Raw genomic sequence first — 25,746 nt, 5'->3', positions numbered from 1 at the left:
CTCTTTTCCTTCCTTCTTATCTTTTTCTATCTTCCTTCCTTTCTCTCTTTCTTTCTATCTTCCTTCCTTCTTTTTTTTTCAGAGAGTATATAGTCCAGGCAGACTTTGAACTTGAGATCTACCTGCTCAGTCCTGTGAATGCTGGGGTTACAAATGTGTACTACCATAACTACTCTGTAATTTTTAACGTTCTATCTTCCTAATACACCATTGTACTCTGTGCTCCACATACCTTGACCTTCAAATTTCTTACTATATCCTTCCCTCTACAGCATCCTAACCCAACCCAATGCAAACAGAAGTATTTTTATCTTCAACTTTTCAATAAGTCATTATTCAATAAATGGTTTCTGCTATACATCATCTTAAATTTATAATAACTGGATGAACAACTTTCAGTTTGAAACAAAGACAAATTCACAATCTGTGGTTTCTGGTGGTCTTTTATAGGCTCTGGCTGCTCTAACTCTGGTATTTAGTGTGCTTGTTTTAGCCAGGCATTACACAAGTAGAACAACTTTGGCAGAGTGATGAGAGTACAATAACTCATATATGTGTGTGTGTGTTGTGTAAACTAGATATGTATACACATAGATAGACAATTGATAGATGGGAGAGGAGAGAGAGAGAGAGGGAGAGAGGGGAGAGAGAGAGAGAAAGAGAGAGAGAGAGAGAGAGAGGGAGAGGGAGAGGGAGAGGGAGAGGGAGAGGGAGAGGGAGAGGGAGAGGGAGAGAGAGATACTGGCCTGGTACATTATCTCCCTTAGAGGATACATCCCTCTCCTCACCAATGAATTTGTTAACATTTTGTTGATCTTGAGTCAGAAGTATGAGAAATATTTTTTTCATTTTGTACGAATGATCTGGTCTCAGGTATTCAGTTATTGCAACACACTCAAACATGACAAATAATAGATTATACTGTTCTGGATCAGGAGTAAGGCTGGACACAGACGGGGACAGTTTTCTCATTTCTTAGCAACTATAGGAACCCATAGCTAGTTGTCTTCCCAAAGTTGCACAGTGGTTAGCAACAGTGCTGTAAATCGGGACTGCTAAGAGAGCACAGGATTGCTTGTAATTACAGTGTGCCTGGCGCATTATAAAATGTTAAACAAAGTCCGGATACTGGAAGAAAAAAGGATATGAAGTTGACAACAGGGATGAACTTTCAGAAGTAATTGGACCCTAGCCAGCTATGTGACCTCCAAAGAAATCACTTCACCTAGATAGCTTTCACTTTCTTTTTGAGCAAAATAAAAAAAAAAAAGTCAAATCGATTGGATGCTTTCAGGGGTTCTGCTGCGGGGACTCGCAGTGAATGATGCTGTGCACTCTGCCTTTGGAGACAGGAAGAGTCTCTCCTCCTTCCCCAAAAGTACAGGTGAGTAATCAGATCGTGGTGCATACTGGGTAAAAAAAAAAAAAAAAGCAGCCCAGTTCTGATTAGGCTTTAGAGTCAGAGGACCTTCCAGTGCTACTGGGAGGGCTCATCATCCCCACCTTGCAGTTCTGAAAGATTTGTAAACAGATGCAGCCAGGGTCTGGGAAAGGCAGATGTTTTAATAACTGTTCACGGACCGCCCATCCAGAAAACACATGCGATTTCCCCTCAGCCAGACTAACTTGGCATTCTGAATACAGGCTCAGAGGGGAGGGGCCGGGCCTCTCCATGCAGGAACTGGAGTCAGAGGCTTCCCTTGCTGCAAGCAGGGAGAGACTATTAAGAATGCCTCTCAGTGCCTGGTTTCCTGAGGTATCTGAGGGTAGACAGGCGGCCTCAAGCAATCTGAGCACATCTCACCGGCATCTCCGCAGGAATCAGGATGCAGGCCAAATACAGCAGCACAAGGGACATGCTCGATGACGATGACACCACCATAAGCCTGTATTCTGGAACCTCCACTGCCACCAGACGTGCAGAGCCCAGGCACTCAGGTACTTACTTCTGTCTCCTCGAATCCAAACAGATCAGATCTCTGGAGAAAAGTGTGAGATGAGGCACTTTTCCTAGGCATGTACAAGGCAAAGGGAAGGGAGGGAATCTTCCCATGGCTTACAGTGAGGGGCAACTGCACTTTCTATAATTTGTCTACTCGAATGTAACATTTGAAAAATGGAACGAGCATCCACACAGAGGCCTGATTCTCTAACACTGTATTGCTGGCTTAGCAGTTTGCTAGGAGGGAATGTGAGCTTTCCAATTAGGTAGAGCAGGGAAGGATGAGCGGTATATACCTTAAAGCAACAGCTGTTTTCCTTTCCTTTCTCACGAAGGCCAAATCAGCCGAGCTTCTTGTTGTCCATGTGGACTGTCACCTGTGATGGGATTTGGAAATTTAGGGTGATAAAAATGACCATTTCATTTTTTTGTCAATTTTGAACTCTTAACTTTAAGGAAGAGATTTCCAACGAGGCTAATTAACTCCAGTATTTGTTAGAATCTTTGCATCTTGAATCTGCAAGATCTTGGAGGAGCCATGCCAGAGCCACGTATTGGTTTTACCCTCTGTTTTATCGAGGATATCGGAAGTAAATCCTGATGTTTCCCCTTAGGTCTGAAAAATATGTGATTTGGGGCTGAGATTGAACCTAGGGTCCTCCTGCAGTAGGCAACAGCATAAACTGAGCTGCGCTGTAGACTTGGTTTAATTCAGTGGGAGACGGGGTCTCCCTAGGTTGCCTACTGGCCTCAGACCTGCAACTTTCCTATCTCCGGCTCCTCAGGAGCTGGGTCATAAGCAGGCACGAGCATATTCTGCCACCCTTTGCTCTGTTGATTTAAAAATATTCAAATTATTAAATCATACTTAGAAGACACTTAATTCGGCTTATGTCTTACTATTTCTATTACCGTTAAAAATATTCAAATTATTAAATCATATTAGAAGACACTTAATTCGGCTTACGTCTTACTATTTTTGTTACCGTTATTTATCTTACGATAGGGTAGAATTTTCTAGTTCTACTCATCTTTATAATCCACACACATAGGGACTTATCTGGTTGGTCTACCACAGACACTCCACTTGATGCTAGAGCAAAGACCCCACTCAGTAGGGCGATTGCATCCGGTATGTTCAAGTTCTGACACCAAGTGGGCTACTGACCACTTCGTGACCTTAGTGTCCTGGGACTCGGTGACATTGCTAATGAAGAATTAAAGATGGGAGGTAGGCATTAGTGCACATGCTGTGCCTGGCATTGCTTTAAGCTCTGGATGCAGGTTTGTTCCATATTCACTTCAGCTAACAGTAAACAGAAGTAACAAAAACCCTTTTCCTCAATAAAGCCATTCCATACACTTTCTTTTTATCAATGACAGTTCATCTGAGGCTTACCGATATGGCTTCTTGTTTTCCCACTAAACTCTCCAGAGAGCTGTGAAAAGGATACTGGGGATTTCCAGCTTCCTTCACCTGGAGCTCAGTGGCTGCAGGAAGAAAGATGGGATGGGGCAGGAAGTGGGTAAAATAGTTGGATAGATCTTCGTCTCACAAAGCTCATGAACAATCAGCTCCCAGGGCCATCGTTTCAAGAGGACAACGTGCAATTTCACTTTTTCACCTTTGCCTAGAGAAGGGCTAATGATCTGCATAAGCAGGAACAGTGTGTACAACTAAGTGCCTCGAGATCGAAGGGTGGAGACAGAGGTGGGGTGAGATGAAACACTTGCTACAGCACTTGGCAACCTCCTTGTAAGAAATGGAAGTTGGGACAGTGGGAGGGAAGGTTACGAGGAAGTGACTCAGAAGCCAACATCTGGAAAAGTTTTCCTCAGCCTCCCGGTGTGATATCTCCATTTCTTCTTGTGATCCTCGAACATTTAGAGGAATGCCACAAAAACTTTTCGTAAGAAAACATTTTTTTTTACACACCTCTGCTGTAGAAATAGCAGTAGAAATCAGAATTTTGGGTAATTTCAGATTCAATATGATGCTGTGACAAAATATAAGTGGACATTTTTAAACTATTTTTTGAACTGTTAGAAATAAACACAAGTGTATTTGAGATTTCTAATGTTATCTGTATAACAATTGTGCTTATCTAAAACTACCAAACAGTTATGAAGACAGAAAGCCAAAAATGTAAGAAATAATTGTACACTCAATTTCCACAAATTCTGATAAAGTATGCCAAGGACTAGGCACATAGTGCCAAACACGGCAGACCATCCGCTATGAACTATGTGGGACACAGGTTCCCAGCTCAGCTTTATATATAATACCATACTACCTCAGAGCACATACAAGCACATGAAAGCCTGGCCACCTGTGTGTAGGGGCTAGAGGAGACTCCAAAAGTTCTGGAGAGAGTAACCATTGCACTGAGTTGGTCTAGAATTTTCCATATTATAAAGAACCAGTAGTGGGACTGTCCAGGCTGAGGATGCTCTACAGAGAAAGACTTATGAGAGGAATGTGAAGGGGATTTTAAGGAACTCTGTGTTTTCAAAAAAAACTCTTTGCATTAAATATGGCTGAGGCACAGAACTGGGAGGTAGCTATGAGGAGCAGGTCTAGAGAGCTAAGGAGAGTCTTTTAGGCCCTCCAAAGTGTTTTAGGCCTGCTCTAAATGAGATTAATGAAGAGGAGAAAGATACAGGGAGACAAATGATATGTGTTAGAAGTATCTCTAGGCTATGCTGATAACAGACTGAAGGAGAATCCACAGACCTGGATGAGTCAATGTCCTGTTTTATCCCTGGTCCAGGTACTTCCCCAGTTGAGGAAGAAGAGTAAGAAGGAAAATGAGAGAGTGATAGATAATGAGGGGAAGGAGCTTCAAGGATTCCTTCAGGTTCTCAGTGCGGAGACAGGCTCTGTGAGTCAAGGTTGACTGAGTACTCAGACGTGCTGTAGGTGCTGCTCTCAGGGGTTGTGGAGAAGGTGCTGTCAAGACCTCAGGAAGACTCATAGGGTGACGAATCCAGCCTGAGTCCAAGGGTCTGGAAGGTGAGACACATTTAGAGCTGTCTAAAGACACATATATTTGAAGAATCTGAGTTCAAGGTTAGAATTTTGGGCTAAATATGAACGTAGTAAGAATCTGGGATCGGGGTAAGACGTTTGGTCTGGATACCTCTGTAGTATTCATATATGAATACATGACAAATGAGTAAATCATTTAAGTAATAGGAATGTAAATTAAAATTTACATGAATTAATTAGATCACTGGGGGAGGACATATAAAGCCAGAAACCTACAAAAAAAAAAAAAAAAAAAAAAAAAAAAAAAAAAAAAAAAAAAAAAAAAAAAAAAAAAAACCTGACTAACAAGGAAACAATCTAGGGAATATCAGCCACAGCCGGGAGGACTTGAAGTTCCAATCAGAGGCTGCTAGAAAGGGGCAGCAGAGAGAGCAGAAGTGGGGCTCTGGTACAAAGAAGAATCAGGAAGCCTGGGAGAGTAAACTCAAAATAGTGGGAGACACAATGCAAGGCAAGGGGCGGAATGTTAAAAATAGCATACTGCAGAGCATGTAAGAGAAGACTAGACACAGCTCATTATTTCAACAATAAGGAGGAAAATAGAAGTTTATTTATCATCGTAATCATAATGTTTTAAGGCTGAAACTCCCTGCGTAGCTCAGAATGCCCCTCAGCTCAAAGCTCTTTCTAACTCAATCTCTCCCAAGAGTCATGGTCACTGCTGTGTACCAGCACCCGAGGTCAAGCTATTGCTTATTTTATAGCAATGTCTCAAAAGGGGGCTGCTCATGAAGTGAAACTAGTTAGGATTTTTATCATCCCGTTTCTTCATCTTCTTTGTAGAAAATATAATGTGTCGTTGCTGAGGTGCCACAAGATTGGGTGAGGACATTTAAAATTGGTTTTTAAGATGGAAGAGAGTCTAACCATATTGTGAACTAAAAAAGAATGGCAAGCTCACCAGAACAACATCAAGAATAGGCAAATGATGTCACAGAAGGAACAAGAGTCCTGCTGCAGTGGAAATGCTATCCTACCAAAAGGATACAAAAAAAAATACACTCTCATTAGTAATACTTTGAAAACAACGTATTTAAAAGTCAATTCAGTTTCTGTTTTGTCCTACCCTTATTAATGTGATGCTGTTGAATTTTTCTCACTGCTTTTTAGTTTCACTTCTACACATCTGTCATTGCAGCAATAAGGCACAAGTCACATTCCCGTGATCTCATAAATCTTTCAGGCATACCCACTAAATATTAAACACCATCGTGGGCACTGGGGAGGTGCTGTTTTTTGAGGTATTAGCAAACACAGAATAATCTAAATCAACAGTTTGCTTTGTACATCCCAAGGGAAGGTGTCAATTGTTACAGGTCTACAAAACTCATCCTGGACTTGCCAAAAAAGAAATATGGAGCACTGGGTGACTTTTCCACTAGGTGGATGACAGTGTGGAGAGGATATCAGAAAATAACAATGATCCTGGTGCATAATGTCAGAGATAGAATGTATCTCAAGGCAAAATTAAGTCAAATAGAGTTTGGAGGCGGAAAATGAGATGGTGATTTTGGACTAGAATTGAGATCACTATAAACTGGTTTTGAGAATCACAACAGAACTCATCATGAAGCGTCACAGGGAACTATTCAGCTGAAGATGGAAAGTCTTCCTAGGAAGAAATGGAATGCACAAAGTACAGGGCTAAGCTTGATGAATGAATGCATCCTGGCTCTGCTACATGTATCCAGCGTGGCCTTTGTACAAATTTCTTAAGTTAAACTCTCTTTCTGTTCTAGCTTCTAAGACCCCTTACCTTCCAGGGCTGTCTTCATAGCCCTTATTTAATGATGTCTGTTTTATTTCTGATGTGCTCTTAGTTTGGGGGAGTGTAGTTTTCCTCCGCTGCCTGATGAAGAATAACTAATCAAGTATGACAATACTCTTAATACATCAAGTTTCCTGTAACAACAAAGGGTTTTGTATTCAAAACTTGACTCCGGCACTCTAGCATTTTATAACATAGCAGTATTTAGAGGACACAGGAAGATGGTGTTCTCTTCTATATATATCTCAGCATTCCTGGAGGGAGATGTTTATGTCATTCTTTGGCCTATCTACATCCCTTTATAAACATGCCCCAGGAGACAGCATCAGGATTCTCCTTTAAAACCCAAAACTACAAGAAAGCTAAGCCAAAAGTAAGTACCTCCCAGGCAGCTTATTTTTGTGAAAAAGAAAAATCTTTTTAAGGTGGAGGTGGTCCCTAGAGAGATAGTTCAGCGTTGTTGGGAACATTTAGGGCAGAATTAAGGAACTTTAGACTCACAACAAGAAGAAAAGCATCCAGAAGGGAAAATAACATCCAGGGGAAAGGGAAACCGTTCAGTTCAATGCCATTCTATGATGGGAGCTTGGCTGCAGAAGCAAAGGCAGAGAAAACACCGAGAACTAAGGAAGAATCAACTTTGAGGTCGCAAGGGCATAACAGAAGGGTTCTGTGAGGACAGCAATGGAGCTTAGAGCAACAGCGGTATACTTAGGAAAACAAGAAAGGAGCAGGGGGTCTGGCTAAGGAAGAACATGTTCTGGGACTTTCCTCTCAAATACAGTAAAGCTACTGGAAGTCATTAAATCAGGTGGGGTCATAATGAAATTGTTATCATGGATGAAACATGCTTTGGAATTCCTCCTAAATAGAATGTGACCTGTCTATTGAGAAGACTGTTAAGAAACATGAGTTACACTTTAAAATATAAAATGAAATACATTCACATCTCTCCTCTCTGAATTTTGGCATATTTTCCTTACGCCGTGTAAGTTCATGAGGATAGGCATCGTATCTCTTATGTCTGTGCTAGCTCTCCTGCTTCACTGTAGCAATAGTGGCTAACTCATATCATTGTGCCTAGAATATATAATATAGAGGCTCTCTCTGGAAGAAAGTGGGTTTTTTATCTATTTTGATTTTATTAAAAGTAGATTTTTCTCATACAATATTTCTGATGACAATTTTCCACCCCCCAGCTCTTCTGAGATCCTCCATCCCTTCTGTCCTATTTAAATCTACACTCTCTTTGTCATGAGAAAACAAGAAGGAATCTAAATAATAATGATAAAATAAAATAATAAAAACTAAAATCAAACAAATTGTAATAGGATAAAACAAACATAAGGAATGAGCCAGAGAAAAAGCACAAGAATCATATATGACATAAGAGACACACACATTCACACACACAAGAATCCCACGAAAATACAGAACTGAAAGCTGTAATCTATATTCAAAGGACTTGTTAGCTAAATAATAATAACAGTAAAATTAAAATAAATAAAATTAATGCCCTGACTAAACATTATGAGACAAAGAAACCCCAAAGTTGATATTGAATTGGTTTTGTGTTGGTTATCTACTGCCAGACATGGGGATTGCTCTTAAAAGTGGTTTATTGCCCCAATGAGATTTCATTAGGGAAAACTCAAGTGGTTGTCAGTTGGAGGCAGCCTCTGGATTAGGGATAGCAGCTTGTATTCACTTCCCATCTCAGTGCTGAAATCCCAGTTGATGCAGACCTATGCAAGGCCTGTGCCATTTGCCACAGTCTGTGAGTTCATACATGCATTGGTCCAGCCATTTTCAGAAGTCTGTGTTTTCTCAGTGGTCTCCATCCCCTCTGGCTCTTCATTTTCTCTGTCTCCTTTTCTGGAAGAGTCCCTGACCCAGAGGGGAAAGATTTGATGGAGGTATCCCACTTATGACTGAGATTTCTAAGCTTGCACTCTCTCTACACATTGGCTGTGGGTCTCTGTTCCCATTTGTTACAGGAGAAAACATCTCTGATGATGGCAAAGCAAGGCACACATCTATGAGTGTAGCAGAACATCATTAGGAGTCAGTCATTTTATTACTATGTCCCTTTAGCGGAACAGTAGTATTTAGTTTTCCCCTAGATCTCTGGTCAATCTAGTCTCAGGTTCTGAGCCATCTGAGCACTGTTGGGGGAAGGGTTCCATTACATGAAGTGGGCCTTAAATCTAATTAGATACTGGGTAGTTACCACCACAACTTCATGCCATTGTTGTATTAGTGAATCTTGCATGAAGGCCATCATTGTAGATCAAAGGGTTTGTATCTGGACTATTGGTTTTTATCATTCTTCTTTGGTGGAGTGAAGAGTACATTTCAGTTGTGTGAACACTAATTAGTAATGATGAAGGTTTTAAATAGGCAACAGCCCAAATTCTATACGTTCAATGAGTTGTATGGACATTGTCTTCAATAATAGGACTCTACCATCAGTTTGTGGAAAGCAACCAATAGTGTCGGCAATAGCCTGAGTTAGAGTACCCACATGGCCAATATCTATATGAGGTGAAACCCATCCCTGGTAGTGAAAGCTGTGTTTGATGACTAGAGATGTCCAGTTGGGGCTCTATCTCCTCCATTATTTGGTATTTTGTATGTGTGTATTTTTTTTAGGAAGCTTCTTCTACTATATTAGGTTTCCATATAACCTAACAAGTGGCCTTAGTTTTAATTGTCTCTTCCTGTATTCGCTCCTCCTTCTTCTCTTCTCACTCTATACCCATTTGATCCTTCTGTTCCAGTCTCCCAGACTTGTCCATCAATAACTATTTATTCTATCTCCCCTTCCTAGGGAAATCCATTCCTCCTACCCAGTTCCTTAGTCTACACCTAATTTCTGTTGTTAGATAGACTGTAGCTTGCTTGTCAAAGACTTAACAGCTAACATCTACCTACAATTAAATACATATCATTTTTTTTTCATTCTAGGTTTGGCTTACGCAATTAGGATAATTTTTAGTTACATCCATATTTTCAAATATTATTCCTTTTTTTAAAAAAATAAAGCTGATCAATATTCCATTGTAAAAATGTACCACATTGTCTTTATCCATTTACCCATCAACAAGCATCTAGGTTGTTTTCAATTTTGGGGTATTATGGATGAAGCAGCAATGAACATAGTTGAGCAAGTGTGTCTGTGGTAAGATGAAGCATCCTTTATGAATGTATATGCTCAAGCGCAGTGTAGCTGAATCTTGAGGTAGATCTATTCCCAACGTCATGAGGAACTGCCATACTGAATTTATAAAGGCTTTTCATGTTTGCCCCCCCACTACCAGCAATGGGTGAGTGTTTCTTTTACTCCACACCCTTGCTAGCATGACCTGTTACTTGTTTTATTAATTTTGAGCATTCCAATTGGTATACGAAGAAATCTCAAGGTAGTTTTGATTTGCAACTCTCTAATAACTAAATATGTTGAATATTTCTTTAAGTGTTTTTCAACCATTTGTATATCTTCTTTTGAGAATATTACATTTAGCTCTGTACTCCATTTTTAATTGAATTATTTGTTTTCTTGATGGCTGGGTTTTGAGTTCTTTATATATTTGAATATTACCCCTCTATTGGGTGTGTAGTTGGTAAAATGATAGTGTCCTTTGCTACTCAGAAGCTTTTCAGTTTTATGAGGTCCCAATTATTAACTGTTCATCTTATTAATTGTGGTAAAGGTGTTCTGTTCAGAAAGTCTTTTCTTGTGCCAATGAGCTCAAGATTATTTCCTAGTTTCTCTTCTATCAGATTGACTGTGTTTGACCTTATGTTGGGGTCTTTGATCCACTTGGAGTAAATTTGATTTTTTGTGCAGAGTGATAAGTATAGATCTATTTGGATTCTTATACATGCCCTTGTTCAATTTGACTAGCATCATTTGTTGACAATGATGTCATTTTTTTAAGGGTGTATTTCTGGCTTCTTCATCAAAAATCAGGTGTTCATGGGTATATCAATTTATGTCTGTGTCCTTGACTAGATTGCATAGATAAATGTGTTTGTTTTATGCCAATAGCATATAGTTTTTAGTCTTGGAGCTCTGTACTACAGTTTGAGAGCTCTTCCTGGATATTTGTGTTTCCATATGAAGCTGAAAATTGTCCTTTCAAATTCTGTGAAGAATTGTGTTGGAATGTGATGGGGATTGCTTTGAATCTATAGATTTCTTTTGCTAAGATTGTCATTTTTACTATCATAATCTTACTGGTCATTGGAAATCTTTCTATCTTCTGATGTCTTACTCATTTTTTCTTTAGTGTCTTAAAGTTTTTATTATACAAGTCTTTAATTTTCCTGGTCAGAGATACCATAATATATTTTATGTTTTTTGAGGCCACTGTGAAAGGTAATGCTTCCCTCATTTCTTTTTCTGTCTCTTTTTGTTTTGTATATAGGAAAGCTACTAGATTTGTGTATCAATTTTATAATCAGCTACAGAGATAAAAGTGTTTATCAGTTGTAGGAGTTTGCTGGTGGAGTTTTTAGGGTCACTTATGAATACTATCATATTATCTGCAAATAAATATTCATTGGTGTCTTCCCTTGTTATCTGTGTTCTGTTGATATCTTTCAGTTGTCTTATTGCTACAGCTGACACTTTAAGTACTGTGTTGAATAGATATGGAGAGTGGACAATTTGGTCATGTTTCTTGTTTTAGTAGAAATGCTTTGAGTTCTCTCTCCATTTGGATTGATATTGCCTGTGGGGTTGCTATAAATTGCCTCTATTAATTTGAGGTAAGTTTCTTTTATTCCTTCTCTAATCTTTCCAGGACTATTATCATGAAGAGTGTTGAATTTCACCAAAGGCCTTCCTGAATCTAATTAGATGATTTTGTGGGTTTTGTCTTTCATATGGTGGATTATATTTATTGATTTTGTATGTTGAACTGTTCCTGAACCTTTGGGATGAAGTGTACTTGATCATGGTGGATGATCTTTTTAAAGTGTTCTTGGATCTGGTTTGCAAATATTTAGCTGATAACTTTTGCAGCTGTGTTCATCTGGGTAGTTGGTCTGTAATTCTTTTTTGTTGAGTCTGTATGTTGTTTATATATCTGAGTAACTATGGCTTTATGAAAAGAATTTGACAGTGTTCCTTCTATTCCTATTTAGTGGAGTAATTTGAGTAATATTGGAGTGAAATCTTCTTTGAAAGTCGGTAAAATTCCATGCTATCTGCCTCTGGCCTTTTTATGTAGAGAGATTTTAATGAAAGACCCAATTTCACTAGTCGCAAAAGGCTTGCTTCTATTGCTTATCTGGTCATTATTTAACTTTGGCACATCACATAGACATTAAGAAAAGTGTCTATTCCTTTAGATTTTCTAATGATATAAAGTGTAGATTGGTAAAGTATGTCCCTATGATGCTCTGGATTTCCTTGGTGTCTATTGTTATGCCCCCATATTGTTTCTTTTTTTAACATTTTTATTAGATCTTTTCTTTATTCACATTGCAAATTTTATCCCTTCTGAAACTCCCCCACATAACATTCCCCCTCTCCCTGCTCACTAACCCACCTGCTCCCGCTTCCCTGTCCTGGCATTCCCCTACACTGGGTAATCAAGCCTTTATGAGACCAAGGGCCTTTCCTCTCATTGATGTCCCACAAGGCCATCCTCTGCTACATATGCAACTGGAGCCATGGGTCCCTCCATGTGTACTCTTTGCTTGTTGGTTTAGACCCTGGGAGCTCTGGGGGTACTGTTCGGCTAATATTGTTCCTCCTATGGATCTACAAAGCCTTAAGCTCTGTGGGTTCTTTCTCTAGGTACTCCATTGGGGACTTTGTGCTCAGTCAAATGGAAGGCTGTGAGCATCCACTTCTGTATTAGTGAGGTACTGGCAGAGACTCTCAGGAGTCAGGTATCAGGCTCTTGTTAGTAAGCACTTGTTGGCATCCACAACAGTATCTGGGTTGGGTAACTGTATACAGGATGGGTGGGACAGTCACTAAATAGTCTTTCCTTCACTTTCTGCCTCAAATTTTGTCTCGGTATTTCCTACCATGGGTATTTTGTTCCCCCTTCAAAGAAGTACGAAGTATCCACACTGTGGTCTTTCTTCTTGAGCTTCATGTGGTCTGTGAATTGTATTGGGTATTCTGAACTTCTGGGCTAATATTCACTTCTCAGTGAGTGCATCCATTTCTAGTTCCATCCATTTGCCTAAGAATTTCATAAATTCACCATTTTTAATAGCTGAGTAGTACTCCATTGTGTAAATGTTCCACATTTTCTGTATCCATTCCTTTGTTGAGGTACATCCGGGTTGTTTCCAGCTTCTGGCTATTATAAATAAGGCTGCTATGAAGATAGTGGAGCATGTATCCATATTACATTCTAGAGCATCTTCTGGGTATATGCCCAGGTATAGCTGGGTCCTCAGGTATCACTATGTCCAATTTTCTGGGGAACCGCCAAACTGATTTCCAGAGTGGTTGTACCAGCTTGCAATCCTACCAGCAATGAAGTAATGTTCCTCTTTCTCCACAACCTCACCAGCATCTGGTGTCACCTGAGTTTTTGATCCTAGCCATTCTGACTGGGGTGAGGTGGAATCTCAGGGTTGTTTTGATTAGCATTTCACTGATGATTAAGGATGTTGAACATTTCTTTAGGTGCTTCTGAGCCAATCAGTATTCCTCAGTTGAGAATTCTTTGTTTAGCTCTGTGCCCCATTTTTAATAGGGTTATTTGGTTCTCTGGAGTCTAACGTCTTGAGTTCTTTGTATATATTGGATATTAGTGCTCTATCTGTTATAGGGTTGGTAAAGATCTTTTCCCAATCTATTGGTTGCCATTTTGTCCTATTGACAGTGTCCTTTGTCTTATAGAAGCATTGCAATTTTATGAGGTCCCACTTGTCGATTCTTGATTTTATAGCACAAGCCATTGGTATTCTGTTCAGGAAATGTTCCCCTGTGCCCATGAGCTCAAGGCTCTTCTCCACTTTCTTTTCTATTAGCTTTAGTGTATCTGGTTTTATGTGGAAATTCCTGATCAATTTGACCTTGAGCTTTGTACAAGGAGATAAGAATGGATTGATTTGTATTCTTCTACAGCCTAACTGCCAGTTGAGCCAGTACCATTTGTTGAAAATGCTGTCTTTTCTCCACTGGATGGTTTTAGCTCCTTTGTCAAAGAACAAGTGACCATAGGTATGGGGGTTCATTTCTGGGTCTTCAATTCTATTACATTGATCTACCTGCCTTCCACTGTACCAATACCATGCAGTTTTTATCACAATTGCTCTGTGGTACAGCTTGAGGTTAGGGATGGTGATTTCCCCAGAAGATCTTTTATTGTTGATATTAGTTTTCTCTATCCTTGGATTTTTGTTATTCCAGATGAATTTGGAAATTGCTCTTTCAAACTGGAAAATCTGAATGAAAGGAACAATTTTCTAGACAGATGCCAGGTACCAAAGTTAAATCAGGATCAGATAAATGATCTAAACAGTCTTATATCCCCTAGTGAAATAGAAGCAGTCATTAATAATCTCCCAACCAAAACAAAAAACAAAAAACAAACAAACAAACAAAAAGACAACATGGGTTTAGTGCAGAGTTTTATCAGACCTTCTAAGAAGATCTAATAGCAATACTCTTCTGTTGTACCGTGGGCGGCTCACTGCTGAGGCTGATGGCTGAGCCTCTCTCTCTCCCTGCTGCTGAGGCCTATGGTGTGGTGTGTTAGTCAAGAAGGAGGCAGTGTATAAATGAGATATTTTATTATAGGAAAGAGAAAATAGACCAGTCAAGTAGAGAGAAGGAAAGGAGAGGAAGGAGAGGAGAAGAGAAGGAGAGAGAGAGAGAAAGGAGAGGAAGAAAGCAAGAGAGCAAGAAGGCAAGAGAAGAGAACAGAGAACAGGAAAGAGGGGAAGAAGGCAAGAGAGGAAAGAGGGCAAGAGAGGAAGAGAAGAAGCAAGAGAAGGAGGAGGGGGCAAACTGCTCCTTATATTGTATGGGGCATGGCTATTAGTCTTTGGGGTGAGACATGCCTAGTTGTGGTCAGATGACTGGGGGTAGGGTCCAGCTAGTATGCTAGGAGCTTGAGGCATTGTCTTCCTGATAGAACACACATCTCCTGTGGGGGCAGCTGTGAGGGGTTGTGACTGAAACAGGAGCCAAAGACTCAGGAGTTATAGCTGAACTCCTTCCGCCCCCTACAAGCAGAAATTGCCCACTGAGGCTCCAGGGCTCAAGGCAAATTACTCAACAGAGCCTAAGTTGCCTGAACAGACCACTGCCCCACACTCTTCAAACTATTACACAAAATAGAAGCAGAAAGCCCTCTACCTAATTTGTTCTATGAAACCACAGTTACTCTGATACCTAAACCACACAAAGTCCCAATAAAGAAAGAAAACTTCAAACCAATTTCCCTTGTAAATATCTATGCAAAAATACTGAATAAAATTCTTGCAAACTGAATCCAAGAACACATCAAAATAATCATCCATCATGATCAAGTAGGATTCATCTCAGGGATTCAGGGATGGTTCAATATGCAGAAATCCATCAACATAATCCACTTTATAAACAAACTTAAAGAAAAAAAAATACGATCATCCCATTAGATGCTGAGAAAGCATTTGACAAAATCTAACATCCCTTAATTATAAAAGTCTTGGAAAGATCAGGAATTCAAGGCCCATACCTAAACTTAGTAAAAGCAATATACAGCAAACCAGTAGCCAACATCAAACTAAATGGAGAGAAACTTGAAGCAATCCCACTAAAATCAGGGACTAGACAAGGCTGCCCATTCTCTCCCTACCTAGTCAATATAGTACTTGAAGTCCTAGCCAGAGCAATTAGACAACAAAAGGAAATCAAAGGGTTACAAATTGGTAAGGAAGAAGTCAAATTATCACTATTTGCAGATGATATATTAGTATACATAAGTGACTCTAAACAATGCAGAGAGCTCCTAAACCTGATAAACAACTTCAGCAAAGTAGCTGGATATAAAATTAACTCAAGCAAATCAGTGGCCTTCCTCTACACAGAGGATAAACAGGCTGAGAAAGATATTAGGGAAACAACACCCTTCACAATAGTCACAAATAATATAAAATATCTTGGTGTGACTCTAACCAAACAAATGAAAGATCTGTATGACAAGAACTTCAAGTCTATGAAGAAAGAAATAGAAGAAGATCTCAGAAGATGGAAAGATTTCCCATGCTCATGGATTAGCAGGAATAATATAGTAAAAATGTCCATCTTGCCAAAAGCAGTCTAAAGATTCAATGCAATCCTGATAAAAAATTCCAACTCAGTTCTTCACAGAGATGGAAAGAACAATTTGCAAATTCAACTGGAATAACAAAAAATGAAGGATAGCAAAAACTATTCTCGACAATAAAAGAACTTCTGGTGGAATCACCATCCCTGACCTTAAGCTGTACTACAAAGCAATTGTGATTAAAAGCTACATGGTATTGGTACAGTGATAGACAGGTGAATCAATGGAAGAGAATTGAAGACCCAGAAATGAACCCCCACACCTATGGTCACTCGGTCTTTGACAAAGGAACTAAAACCATCCAGTGGAAAAAGACAGCATTTTCAACAAATAGTGCTGGCTCAACTGGTGGTTAACATGTAGAAGAATGCAAATTGATTCTTTCCTATCTCCTTGTACAAAGCTCTAGTCCAAATGGACCAAGGATCTCCACATAAAACCAGCTACACTAAAGCTAATAAAAAAGAAAGTGGAGCTGGAGAGATGGCTCAGCAGTTAAGAATACTGACTGCTCTTCCAAAGGTCATGAGTTCAAATCCCAGCAACCACATGGTGGCTCACAACCATCCATAGTGAGATCTGATGCCCTCTTCTGGAATGTCTTCAGACAGCTACAGTGTACTTATATATAACAATAAGAAAAATCTAAAAAGAAAAAGAAAAAGAAAGAAAGAAACAAAGAAGGAAGGAAGGAAAGAAAGAGAGAAAGAAAAAGAAAAAGAGAGTGGGGAAGTACCTCAAGCTCATGGACACAGGGGAAAATTTCCTGAACAGAACACCAATAGTTTATGCTCTAAGATTAAGAATGGGACCTCAAAATTACAAAGCTTCTATAAGGCAAAGAACATTGTCAATAGGACAAAATGGCAACCAACAGATTGGGAAAAAATCTTTACCAATCCTATATCTGATAGAGGGCTAATATTCAATATATACAAAGAACTCAAGAAGTTAGACTCCAGAGAACCAAATAACCCTATTATAAAATGGGGTACAGAGCTAAACAACGAATTCTCAACTGAGGAATACTGAATGGCTCAGAAGCACCTAAAGAAATGTTCAATATCCTTAATCATCAGTGAAATACAAATCAAAACAACCCTGAGATTCCACCTCACCCCAGTCAGAATGGCTAGGATCAAAAACTCAGGTGACAGCGGAGGAGAAAGTGAACATGGCCTGCCTAAATCCCTAAATCATTTGTGGGTTTCCAGTGAGTTGGAAGTGAATTTGTATGTTTGTTGCTTCTGTTTTAGAACCTGACTTGCCTTCTCAGTTAAATGGAACATAGAGAATATAGAATACACAGGTTCTACTCTGACTTTGCTCTATCACAAACTCCAGATATTATTTGCACTGAGAATTCAACTCTATCAGTTGCCTTTGGTCATAACCTAAATAGATGATTTCACTGGGAGATCGGTCTCCTCGTGACACAACTGCTTCTCCAATGTGACAGGTCAAACCATAGGAACAAAGTCAAGAAGAAGATACACTCTATAGTGTGGCTTTCTATGTTTTAATTTATTGTTTGACTGGTGTGAAGCTTGATATTTTTACACTCAGCTCTGAGAAACTGTCAATCTTGTTCTTTTATAATTTACTTAGGAGAAGATATAAATCTAGTAAATGAATATGTAACACTCTCACAAATTATGGCTTTCATGTAGGAGATTCCAAAGAGAATCAGTAAAGCAAGCATATATCATTTGTTTTCCTAAAGATACATAGGTGGAATACTGGGAACAGGGCATATTGTAAATTAAGAACAAATGAATCGATGATGTATAAAGTTGCTGCTTGGTAAGGTTTGACATTCTTGGGGTTTTGGTTTATTTGTTTCTTTCTTTGTGTCAACACTGGTTGGTCTCTAACTCTCTAATGCCGCTAAACTTCTAATGCCTTGAACTTCTGATTCCCTACCTTTACCTATGCTGCTGGGATTATAGTCATCTCATGCCTAGCTTCATATCATTCATATGTAACAATTGTTCACAATCAACATTTTTGTTGTGTTTGTGTTTTTGACTTACTGTGTGTGAGAGAGAGAGACAGGGTCTCACAATGTAACTCTGACTGGCCTGGAACTTTCTATGTAGACCAGTCTGGCCTTCAACCCATAGAGAACTTCATGCCTCTGCCTCCTGAGTGCAGGGACTAAAGGTGTGTAAACAACACTTAGCCTCCACAGTCAGAATCTTGACAAGCATAAGGCTCTAAAAACAACCATTTAAAAGTCATGGTAAAGCATAATGTAGGCCTTGACGAGAGGATAGAAATTGTGGGGCTTGTAAATGAACTAGATGCACAAAGAAGGCTTAAAGGATTTTGTAGCCAAGACTCTGAGGACAGAGGACAAAGTCCTGACTGCCTTTAATTTGCATCTAGAAGGTGTTCCAACCTCTGTACCTGATGGCAACTGACTTAAATCCAAGAGGAGAAAAGCTCACCCATACTTTCTCCTTGTTCCCTGCAGAGAATGGGACACCCTCTTCAGTTTGGCGCCCAGTGGCCCTGACCCTGCTGACCTTGTGTTTGGTGCTGCTCGTTGGCCTGGCAGCCCTGGGCCTTGTGTGTAAGTCTGCACTCTAATCTGGGGAAGGTTCCTGGTTTCTCAGTTTGTGCAGGACAAGAAACTCTTGCTGTGAGTTTCTTAAAACCCTAACTCTAGAGTCTCATCATCTTTCTAAAAGCAGTTGTTTGGTTGACTAGGAGTTAATATATTGAAACACAGCAAGCATTTTCCAGTTAGAAGAAAATATCTGTTTGAGATAAGTATTGCCATCTGTTTACATGTATGTAAATAAACACTTTAGAGAACACCTACAGTGCAGGGGAATGTGGTTTCTACACACATCCACCTTCTACACAGGAGCATAGAAGTGCTCAGTCACTGCCATCAAAAGGCTTGCAAATAATACAGTTATTTTGCCGGGAAAATGTTTGAAAATCAAACAAGGAAGATTGCATGTGTAATACCTTTCCATTCCAAAGCTGTGAAGGTAAATTTCTTGATGGACTCTGGTGAATTGGCTTCATTAGACTAAGAACGTCTGACCCCTTCCTGAACTGCTAAGAGTGACTCCAGGCAATAGCCACACACCAAATCAGATCAGGTCACAAGTTGATTCTGCTAAAGGAAAAGTCAAATCTATAGATTTAAAAGTTATAAAGAAATCCTGTTAGCTCTCACTATGCCAAAATGTATGTAATCTTGATATAGCACTGTCTTGTAATCACCTTTTCTTTTAGGAATGTAAACTCCCATGACTTATGACACATTTCTTGAGATATAGAAAACTGAACTTCAAGTCTGTGTCGAAATGTTTTTAGTTGAGCAACATCAAAGCAGTGACTTAACCTCATGGAACATAACTGCAAATCCACAAATCTATAAAAATGAGAACGGAACATTTTAATAATAGAGTCAACAATAGGATGTGTCATCTTTCCAATATTCAACATAGTCCAATAGATGCATAGATTTGTAGTTTTATATTGGTTTTAGGCACATAAAATATTTGTTGAGCAAGGACACAGACTGGGATTGGGTTTTTAACTTCCAAAGTTAAGAACCACTATTATGGCTTCACATTTTCCAACAGAGGTGGACATATAGATTTGCCTTGAAGGATGCAATTAACTATGCCATTGGATGTGGCAATGTGAGCTCTCCAGACGAAGCTGTTAAATTATATGCTTTATTGTCTCCCCCATATTTGGGGTAGTAGAAATAGGCATATGAGCTGTCCAGTCTGACTTGGTCCCTTGACTTAGTTTTTCAGTTCTACCAGCTCTCCAATATTCAGCAAGACAGCATCACTGAAAGGGATGAAAAGCTGGGGAACATGTCCCGACATCTACAGTCTCTCCAGACCCAGAACAGAAAACTCATTGAAACTCTGCAGCAGGTAGCTGTAAAACTGTGTCGTGAACTTTACAACAAAAGTGGAGGTAAGCATGTCCTTGTCTCTCTGGCCTCTAAAAATTATTTTATCTAAACCTGAGTTTCCCATCAGGGTAACTAGAATCACGCATTTCTTTAGAAGTACTTTTCCTGCCATCTCAATAAACAGTTTGAGCTGCGTGATCCTGATCAGACATTGGGTTATAATTGCTTCTACGCATCTCAGCCATGGTATAGGGAGAGATGCTTCACATGTGAGCACTTAAAACATAGTAGTTCATTCAGAGTAACCAAAACACCACCACCAGCAACTAAACACAGGGATACACCTCAGTTATGTTGATACACACTAATCCAGCCCAGTGAGAGCATTGGGAGAGTTATAACTACAATTTTCCAATGTTAGACTCATGCAGGGATTATTTCAAAATTTAGAGAACTTAAAATAAATTATATTAGATATTTTCTTTATTAACACGTCATATGTTTTTTCTTTTCCCAGTTTCCCTCCCAGGAACAAACAAACAAACAAAAACAATAAGAACAAATCCCTGTTGGCTCCCCCCTCCCCATGCTTGCCACCCCACCCTCTCCCATTTATTGGCCCTGACATTCCCCTACACTGGGACACAAAACCTTCACAGGACCAAGGACCTCTCTTCCCACTGATGACTGATTTTTGCAATCCTCTACTACACACATGCTGCCAGAACAATCAGTCCTACCATGTATACTCCTCTCAACATAAAAAACATGCATAGCCTAGGGTTTCTCTTTGGAAAAGACAAAAGGCTCAAATTTTCATTTCTGTTAGAGCTCTGGGTCCCCAGAATCAGGAAGCGAATGCTAATGCAGGCTGAACATTTAACTTATATCTCAGCCTCAAACATCCTGTGTACAAATATTGAATGCATTTTAAAATGTCAATTGTTATAAACAATGAAGGTCTCCTTTTGGACTCTGTCATATTCCAATAAAATTTATATAATTTTGCATGTAAAAAATAAATAAATTATAGTTGTTTTAGTTCACCCATGGCTTGTTTCTTAAAAATATGAATCTAAAAAGGATCAAGGGTAATAAAAATGACAATAATTAGGCAAACCAAAACTATCACTAGTGATAATTCTAAACATTATTTCAGTGCCCCCTTGACTTGCCACCATCTCGCTATTCCCCTCTTCTTTTTCTTTCTTTTTTTATTAGATATTTCCTTTATTTACATGTCATATGATATCTTCTTTCCCAGGTTCCTCTCCGAGAAAAATAAAATAAAATAAAAACAATAAAAACTCTGTTCTCTCCCCTCTCCCCCTGCTCACCAACCTACCCTCTCCTGCTTCCTCACCCTGGCATTCCCTTACACTGGGCCAAGAACCTTCACAGGGCCAAAGGCCTCTCCTGCCTTTGATGACTGACTAGGCCATCCTCTGCTACATATGCAGCTGGAGACATGAGTCTCACCATGTGTATTCTTTGGTTGGTGATTTAGTCCCTGGGAGCTCTGAGAGTACTGGCTAGTTCATATTGTTGTTCATCCTAAGGGACTACAAACCCTTCAGCTCCTTAAGTCCTTTCTCTAGCTCCTTCAACCTCTGGTAGAATCACCATCCCTGACCTTAAGCTATACTACAGAGCAATTGTGATAAAAACCGCATGGTATTGGTACAGTGAGAGGCAGGTGGATCAATGGAATAGAATTGAAGACCCAGAAATGAATCCACACACCTATGGTCACTTGAGCTTTGACAAAGGAGCTAAAACAATCCAGTGAAGAAAAGACAGAATTTTCAATAAATGGTGCTGGCTAACTGGCGGTTAGCATGTAGAAGAATGTAAATCTATCCATTCCTATCTCCTTGTACAAAGTTCAAGTCCAAATGGATCAAAGACCTCCACATAAAACCAGATATACTGAAAGTAATAGAAAAGAAAGTGAGGAAGAGCCTCGAGAACATAGACACAGGGGAAAATTTCCTGAACAGAACACCAATAGCTTACACTCTAAGATCAAAAATTGACAAAATGACACCTCATAAAATCACAAAGCTTCTCTGAGGCAAAAGACATTGTCAATAGGAAAAAACCGGCATCCAACAAATTGGGAAAAGATCTCTACCAATCCTATACCTAATAGATGGCTAATATCCAATATACACAAAAACTTCAAGAAGTTAGACTCCAGAGAACCAAATAACCCTATTTAAAAAATGGGGCATAGAGCTAAACAAAGAATTTTCAACTGAGGAATAGTGAGTGGTTGAGAAGCACCTAAAGAAATGTTCAATATCCTTAGTCACCAGGGAAATGCAAATCAAAACAACCTTGAGATTCCAACTCACACCAGTCAGAATGGCTAGGATAAAACACTCAGATGACAGCTGATGCTGGAGAGGTTATGGAGAAAGAGGAACACTCCTTCATTGCTGGTGGGATTGCAAGCTGGTACAACCACTCTGGAAATCAGTTTGGCAGTTCCTCCAGAAATTGGACATAGTACTACCAGAGGACCCAGCTATACCACTTCTGGGCATATACCCAGAAGATGCTCCAACATGTAATAAGGACACATGCTCCACTATGTTCATAGCAGTCTTATTTATAATAGCAAGAAACTTGAAACAACCCAGATGTCCCTCAACAGAGGAATGGATATAAAAGTGTGGTACATCTACACAATGAAGTACTACTCAGCTATTAAAAACAGTGAATTTATGAAATTCTTAGGGAAATGGATGGATCTGGAGAATATCATCCTGAGTGAGGTAACCCAATCACAAAAGAACACACATGGTATGTACTCTCTGATAAGTGGATATTAGCCCAGAAGATCAGAATACACAAAGTATAATACACAAACCACAAGAAACTCAAGAAGAAGGAAGACCAAAGTGTGGATACTTCATTAATTCTTAAAAGGGGGAACAAAATAATGGAAGGAGTTGCAGAAACAAACTATGGAGCTGAGACTGAAGGAAGAACAATCCAGAGACTGTTCCACCTGGGAATCCCTCCTATACTCAGTCATGAAATCCAGACACTATTGTGGATGCCAGCAAGTACTGGCTGACAGGAGCCTGATATAGCTGTCTCCTGAGAGGCTCTGCCAGTACCCAAGTAATACAGAAGTAGAGGCTCATAGCCATCCATTGGACTGAGCACAGGGTCCCCAGTGAAGGAGCTATTCCCCTCTTGAAAGTTGCATCATAGCACACTACATTCACTTCGGCCCTCTCTTCTGCCCTCTCTACCACACAAGCGTAGAAAACAACCTGCGGTTCGCAGTCCTTACTGGTTTCTCTTTGGGAAACTCTAAAGTACCAAGGTTTCATCATCATTCCTCCCCACACCACTTCCCCATGAGCAGAGGAGCAAGTGATTTTCTCAGTAAACAGTGTCTCGAGGCCCACTTCTCGAAGTGATTGTTTTCCACATGACTAGTGATCTCGTTTACCCCGATTCCTTCTTTTCTTGTTTCTCTGACAACCCAGTGGACTCTTTTTTTCCTTCTTAGGATTCTAAATCATCGAAGAGATAATCCAGTTTTCTCATCTAGGTGGCTCAAAAAAAACCAAACAAAAGACAAGTGAAAAAAAAATCTATGCAAGTAAACTATACACAATTTAAATAGAAAGTGATATAAAAAGTTAGGAACTAGGAATGAATTATCTAATCTGTGAGTTTAATATGTAAGAAAGAAAGTCAGGGTCAGAAATATAAACAGATATTCTATATACCCATAATCTACTGAAAAAAAACTAATAAAAAATGACCATGTGTTTTTGGATGATATAGTTTCCCTGTGTCATAAAACTAATTGATCTGCCTTAGAGTATTGCCTTGCTGAACATTTTTGCTGCATTGACCATGTTGTGGTTATTGTCACATGAAGCTTCCTATATAGACAGAAACAGCCGTGTTCAGCTTGGGAACTCTAATGCCAATGTTTATTAGCTCTACATGTCAGGAGCAAAATATCTGAAAGCAGTACATTTTCATGGCACACTTTCATCTCACTGATCAGAAGTACACATTTCCCCTGAAACACGAACATTTTTAAACAGATGCACATATACCATTCGTGGGTGTGCTGGGGAAATTTTGTTTCTATCACTGGGTCACTTAATAAGTCCCTGCCTCAAAACAAAAGGTTAACAGAAAGCATGATCTATGGCTCAATATGTAAACATAGTGAGTAAACATTGTCCAAATTTCCATCTCCTCCAGAATAAAATAGTGGTGCAAGCATGGATATGATTAAATCTCTCTCTCTCTCTCTCTCTCTCTCTCTCTCTCTCACACACACACACAAACACATACACACACACACACACACAGTCTCTCTCTCTCTCACACAAACATACAGTCTCTCTCTCTCACACACACACACACAGTCTCTCTCTCACACACACACACAGTCTCTCTCTCTCTCTCTCTCTCTCTCTCTCTCACACACACACACACACTCTCTCTCTCTCTCTCTCACACACACAGTCTCTCTCTCTCTCTCTCTCTCACACACACACACACAGTCTCTCTCTCTCTCTCTCACACACACAGTCTCTCTCTCTCTCTCTCTCTCTCTCTCTCTCTCACACACACACACACACACACACACACACACACACACACACTAGACTTAGATGCAGGTTCCTGACTCTCAGAAGTCAAAGTCCAGACACCCATACAATGATACTCATGACACTCCTACCCATCCATGTAAAAAGTACCTACGTATTCCATCTTACTCTCAGCTCTTTGCACTTCCTTGTTTGGCTTGGAAGTGCTCACTGTCTCCCAACACACACATACATATACAGCACGGGTCCAAGGGACCTACACCTGAGAACACCTGATAAACAACTTGAAAAGGGTAAGACTCATTTAGCTTCCAGCTTCAGACATGTCAGCCCATGGTATCAGTGAAGGCCGCTGTGGGGCAGCTTCCATTATGCCATCCTTGAAGCAGAGAAAAGGGTATACACAAAAAAGTGCTATGTGCAATGCAGCCCTAAAAACAGGCCCCAGTGACTAACTTCTCACTTAGCTGCTATTTTCATCACCTCCCACGAAAGTTGTCATATTCAGAACCAATCAAGGAATCCACTCATCAACGATATTGAAGCTATCTGGATCCAATCATGTCCCCAAAGGTCACCAGCTCAGAATTATGTCCCCAGTGCTTATGAAGCCATGGGAAGAATTTCATATCCGAATCACAGCATAGTCCTATGAACCACCTCACAAAAGGATATTCTGTCCACATTCTGCAAGGCATAGGCAAGGAACTTTGGGTCATTTATCACCAGATCCACCACTGCATGTTAATACTATCTGTTTTAATTTTCACTGAAGGTTTCACTTCAATGATTGGTCATTCCTGGTGTGGAGTGGGTAGTACAGGTGCTCATTCAAACATCTAAGAGATATAAGTTACTTCTTGGAATATCACTGTTATTTCCAAAAGAGGAAACATCACATCCATACAGAGATAGCTAACCTAAGTATTTTTTTTTCTTCCAAGGACATAGATGCAGTCCTTGCCCAGAAAAATGGAAGTGGCATGGGGACAAATGTTACCAGTTCTATAAAGAAAGTAAAAACTGGCAGAGCTGTGAATACTTCTGCCTGGCTGACAATGCCACCATGCTGAAGATAAGCACACAGGAAGAGCTGGTAAGATCCTAAGCCTCAGCATTTGAAGGAGTCCCTCCCATACTCTCCCCATCCCTCCATACTCTCCCCACCCCCCTGTCCTCTCCCCACCCACCCCCATCCTCTCTCCACCCA

General features: G+C 39.8%; 1 protein-coding gene across 2 annotated transcripts in view; it reads left to right on the top strand.

Annotated features, from left to right (window-relative positions):
• Positions 1-1,278: 1,278 nt before the first annotated feature.
• Positions 1,279-25,746, top strand: part of Clec1a (C-type lectin domain family 1 member A) — a 29,255-nt gene continuing 4,787 nt past the window's right edge. For both annotated transcript variants that reach the window (XM_031383602.1, XM_031383603.1), the window contains exons 1-5: positions 1,279-1,384; positions 1,819-1,938; positions 18,526-18,624; positions 19,827-20,003; positions 25,481-25,632. In XM_031383602.1, the coding sequence (XP_031239462.1) occupies positions 1,285-1,384; positions 1,819-1,938; positions 18,526-18,624; positions 19,827-20,003; positions 25,481-25,632 (648 nt within the window). In that variant the 5' untranslated portion in view covers positions 1,279-1,284. The remainder of the gene's footprint in view (positions 1,385-1,818; positions 1,939-18,525; positions 18,625-19,826; positions 20,004-25,480; positions 25,633-25,746) is intronic.

This window comes from Mastomys coucha, unplaced genomic scaffold (assembly GCF_008632895.1).
Source record: "Mastomys coucha isolate ucsf_1 unplaced genomic scaffold, UCSF_Mcou_1 pScaffold20, whole genome shotgun sequence".
NCBI classification, from domain to species: Eukaryota; Metazoa; Chordata; class Mammalia; order Rodentia; family Muridae; genus Mastomys; species Mastomys coucha.
The sequence above is the reverse complement of the archived record's forward strand: the minus strand, read 5'-3'. Positions and strand labels throughout refer to the sequence as shown.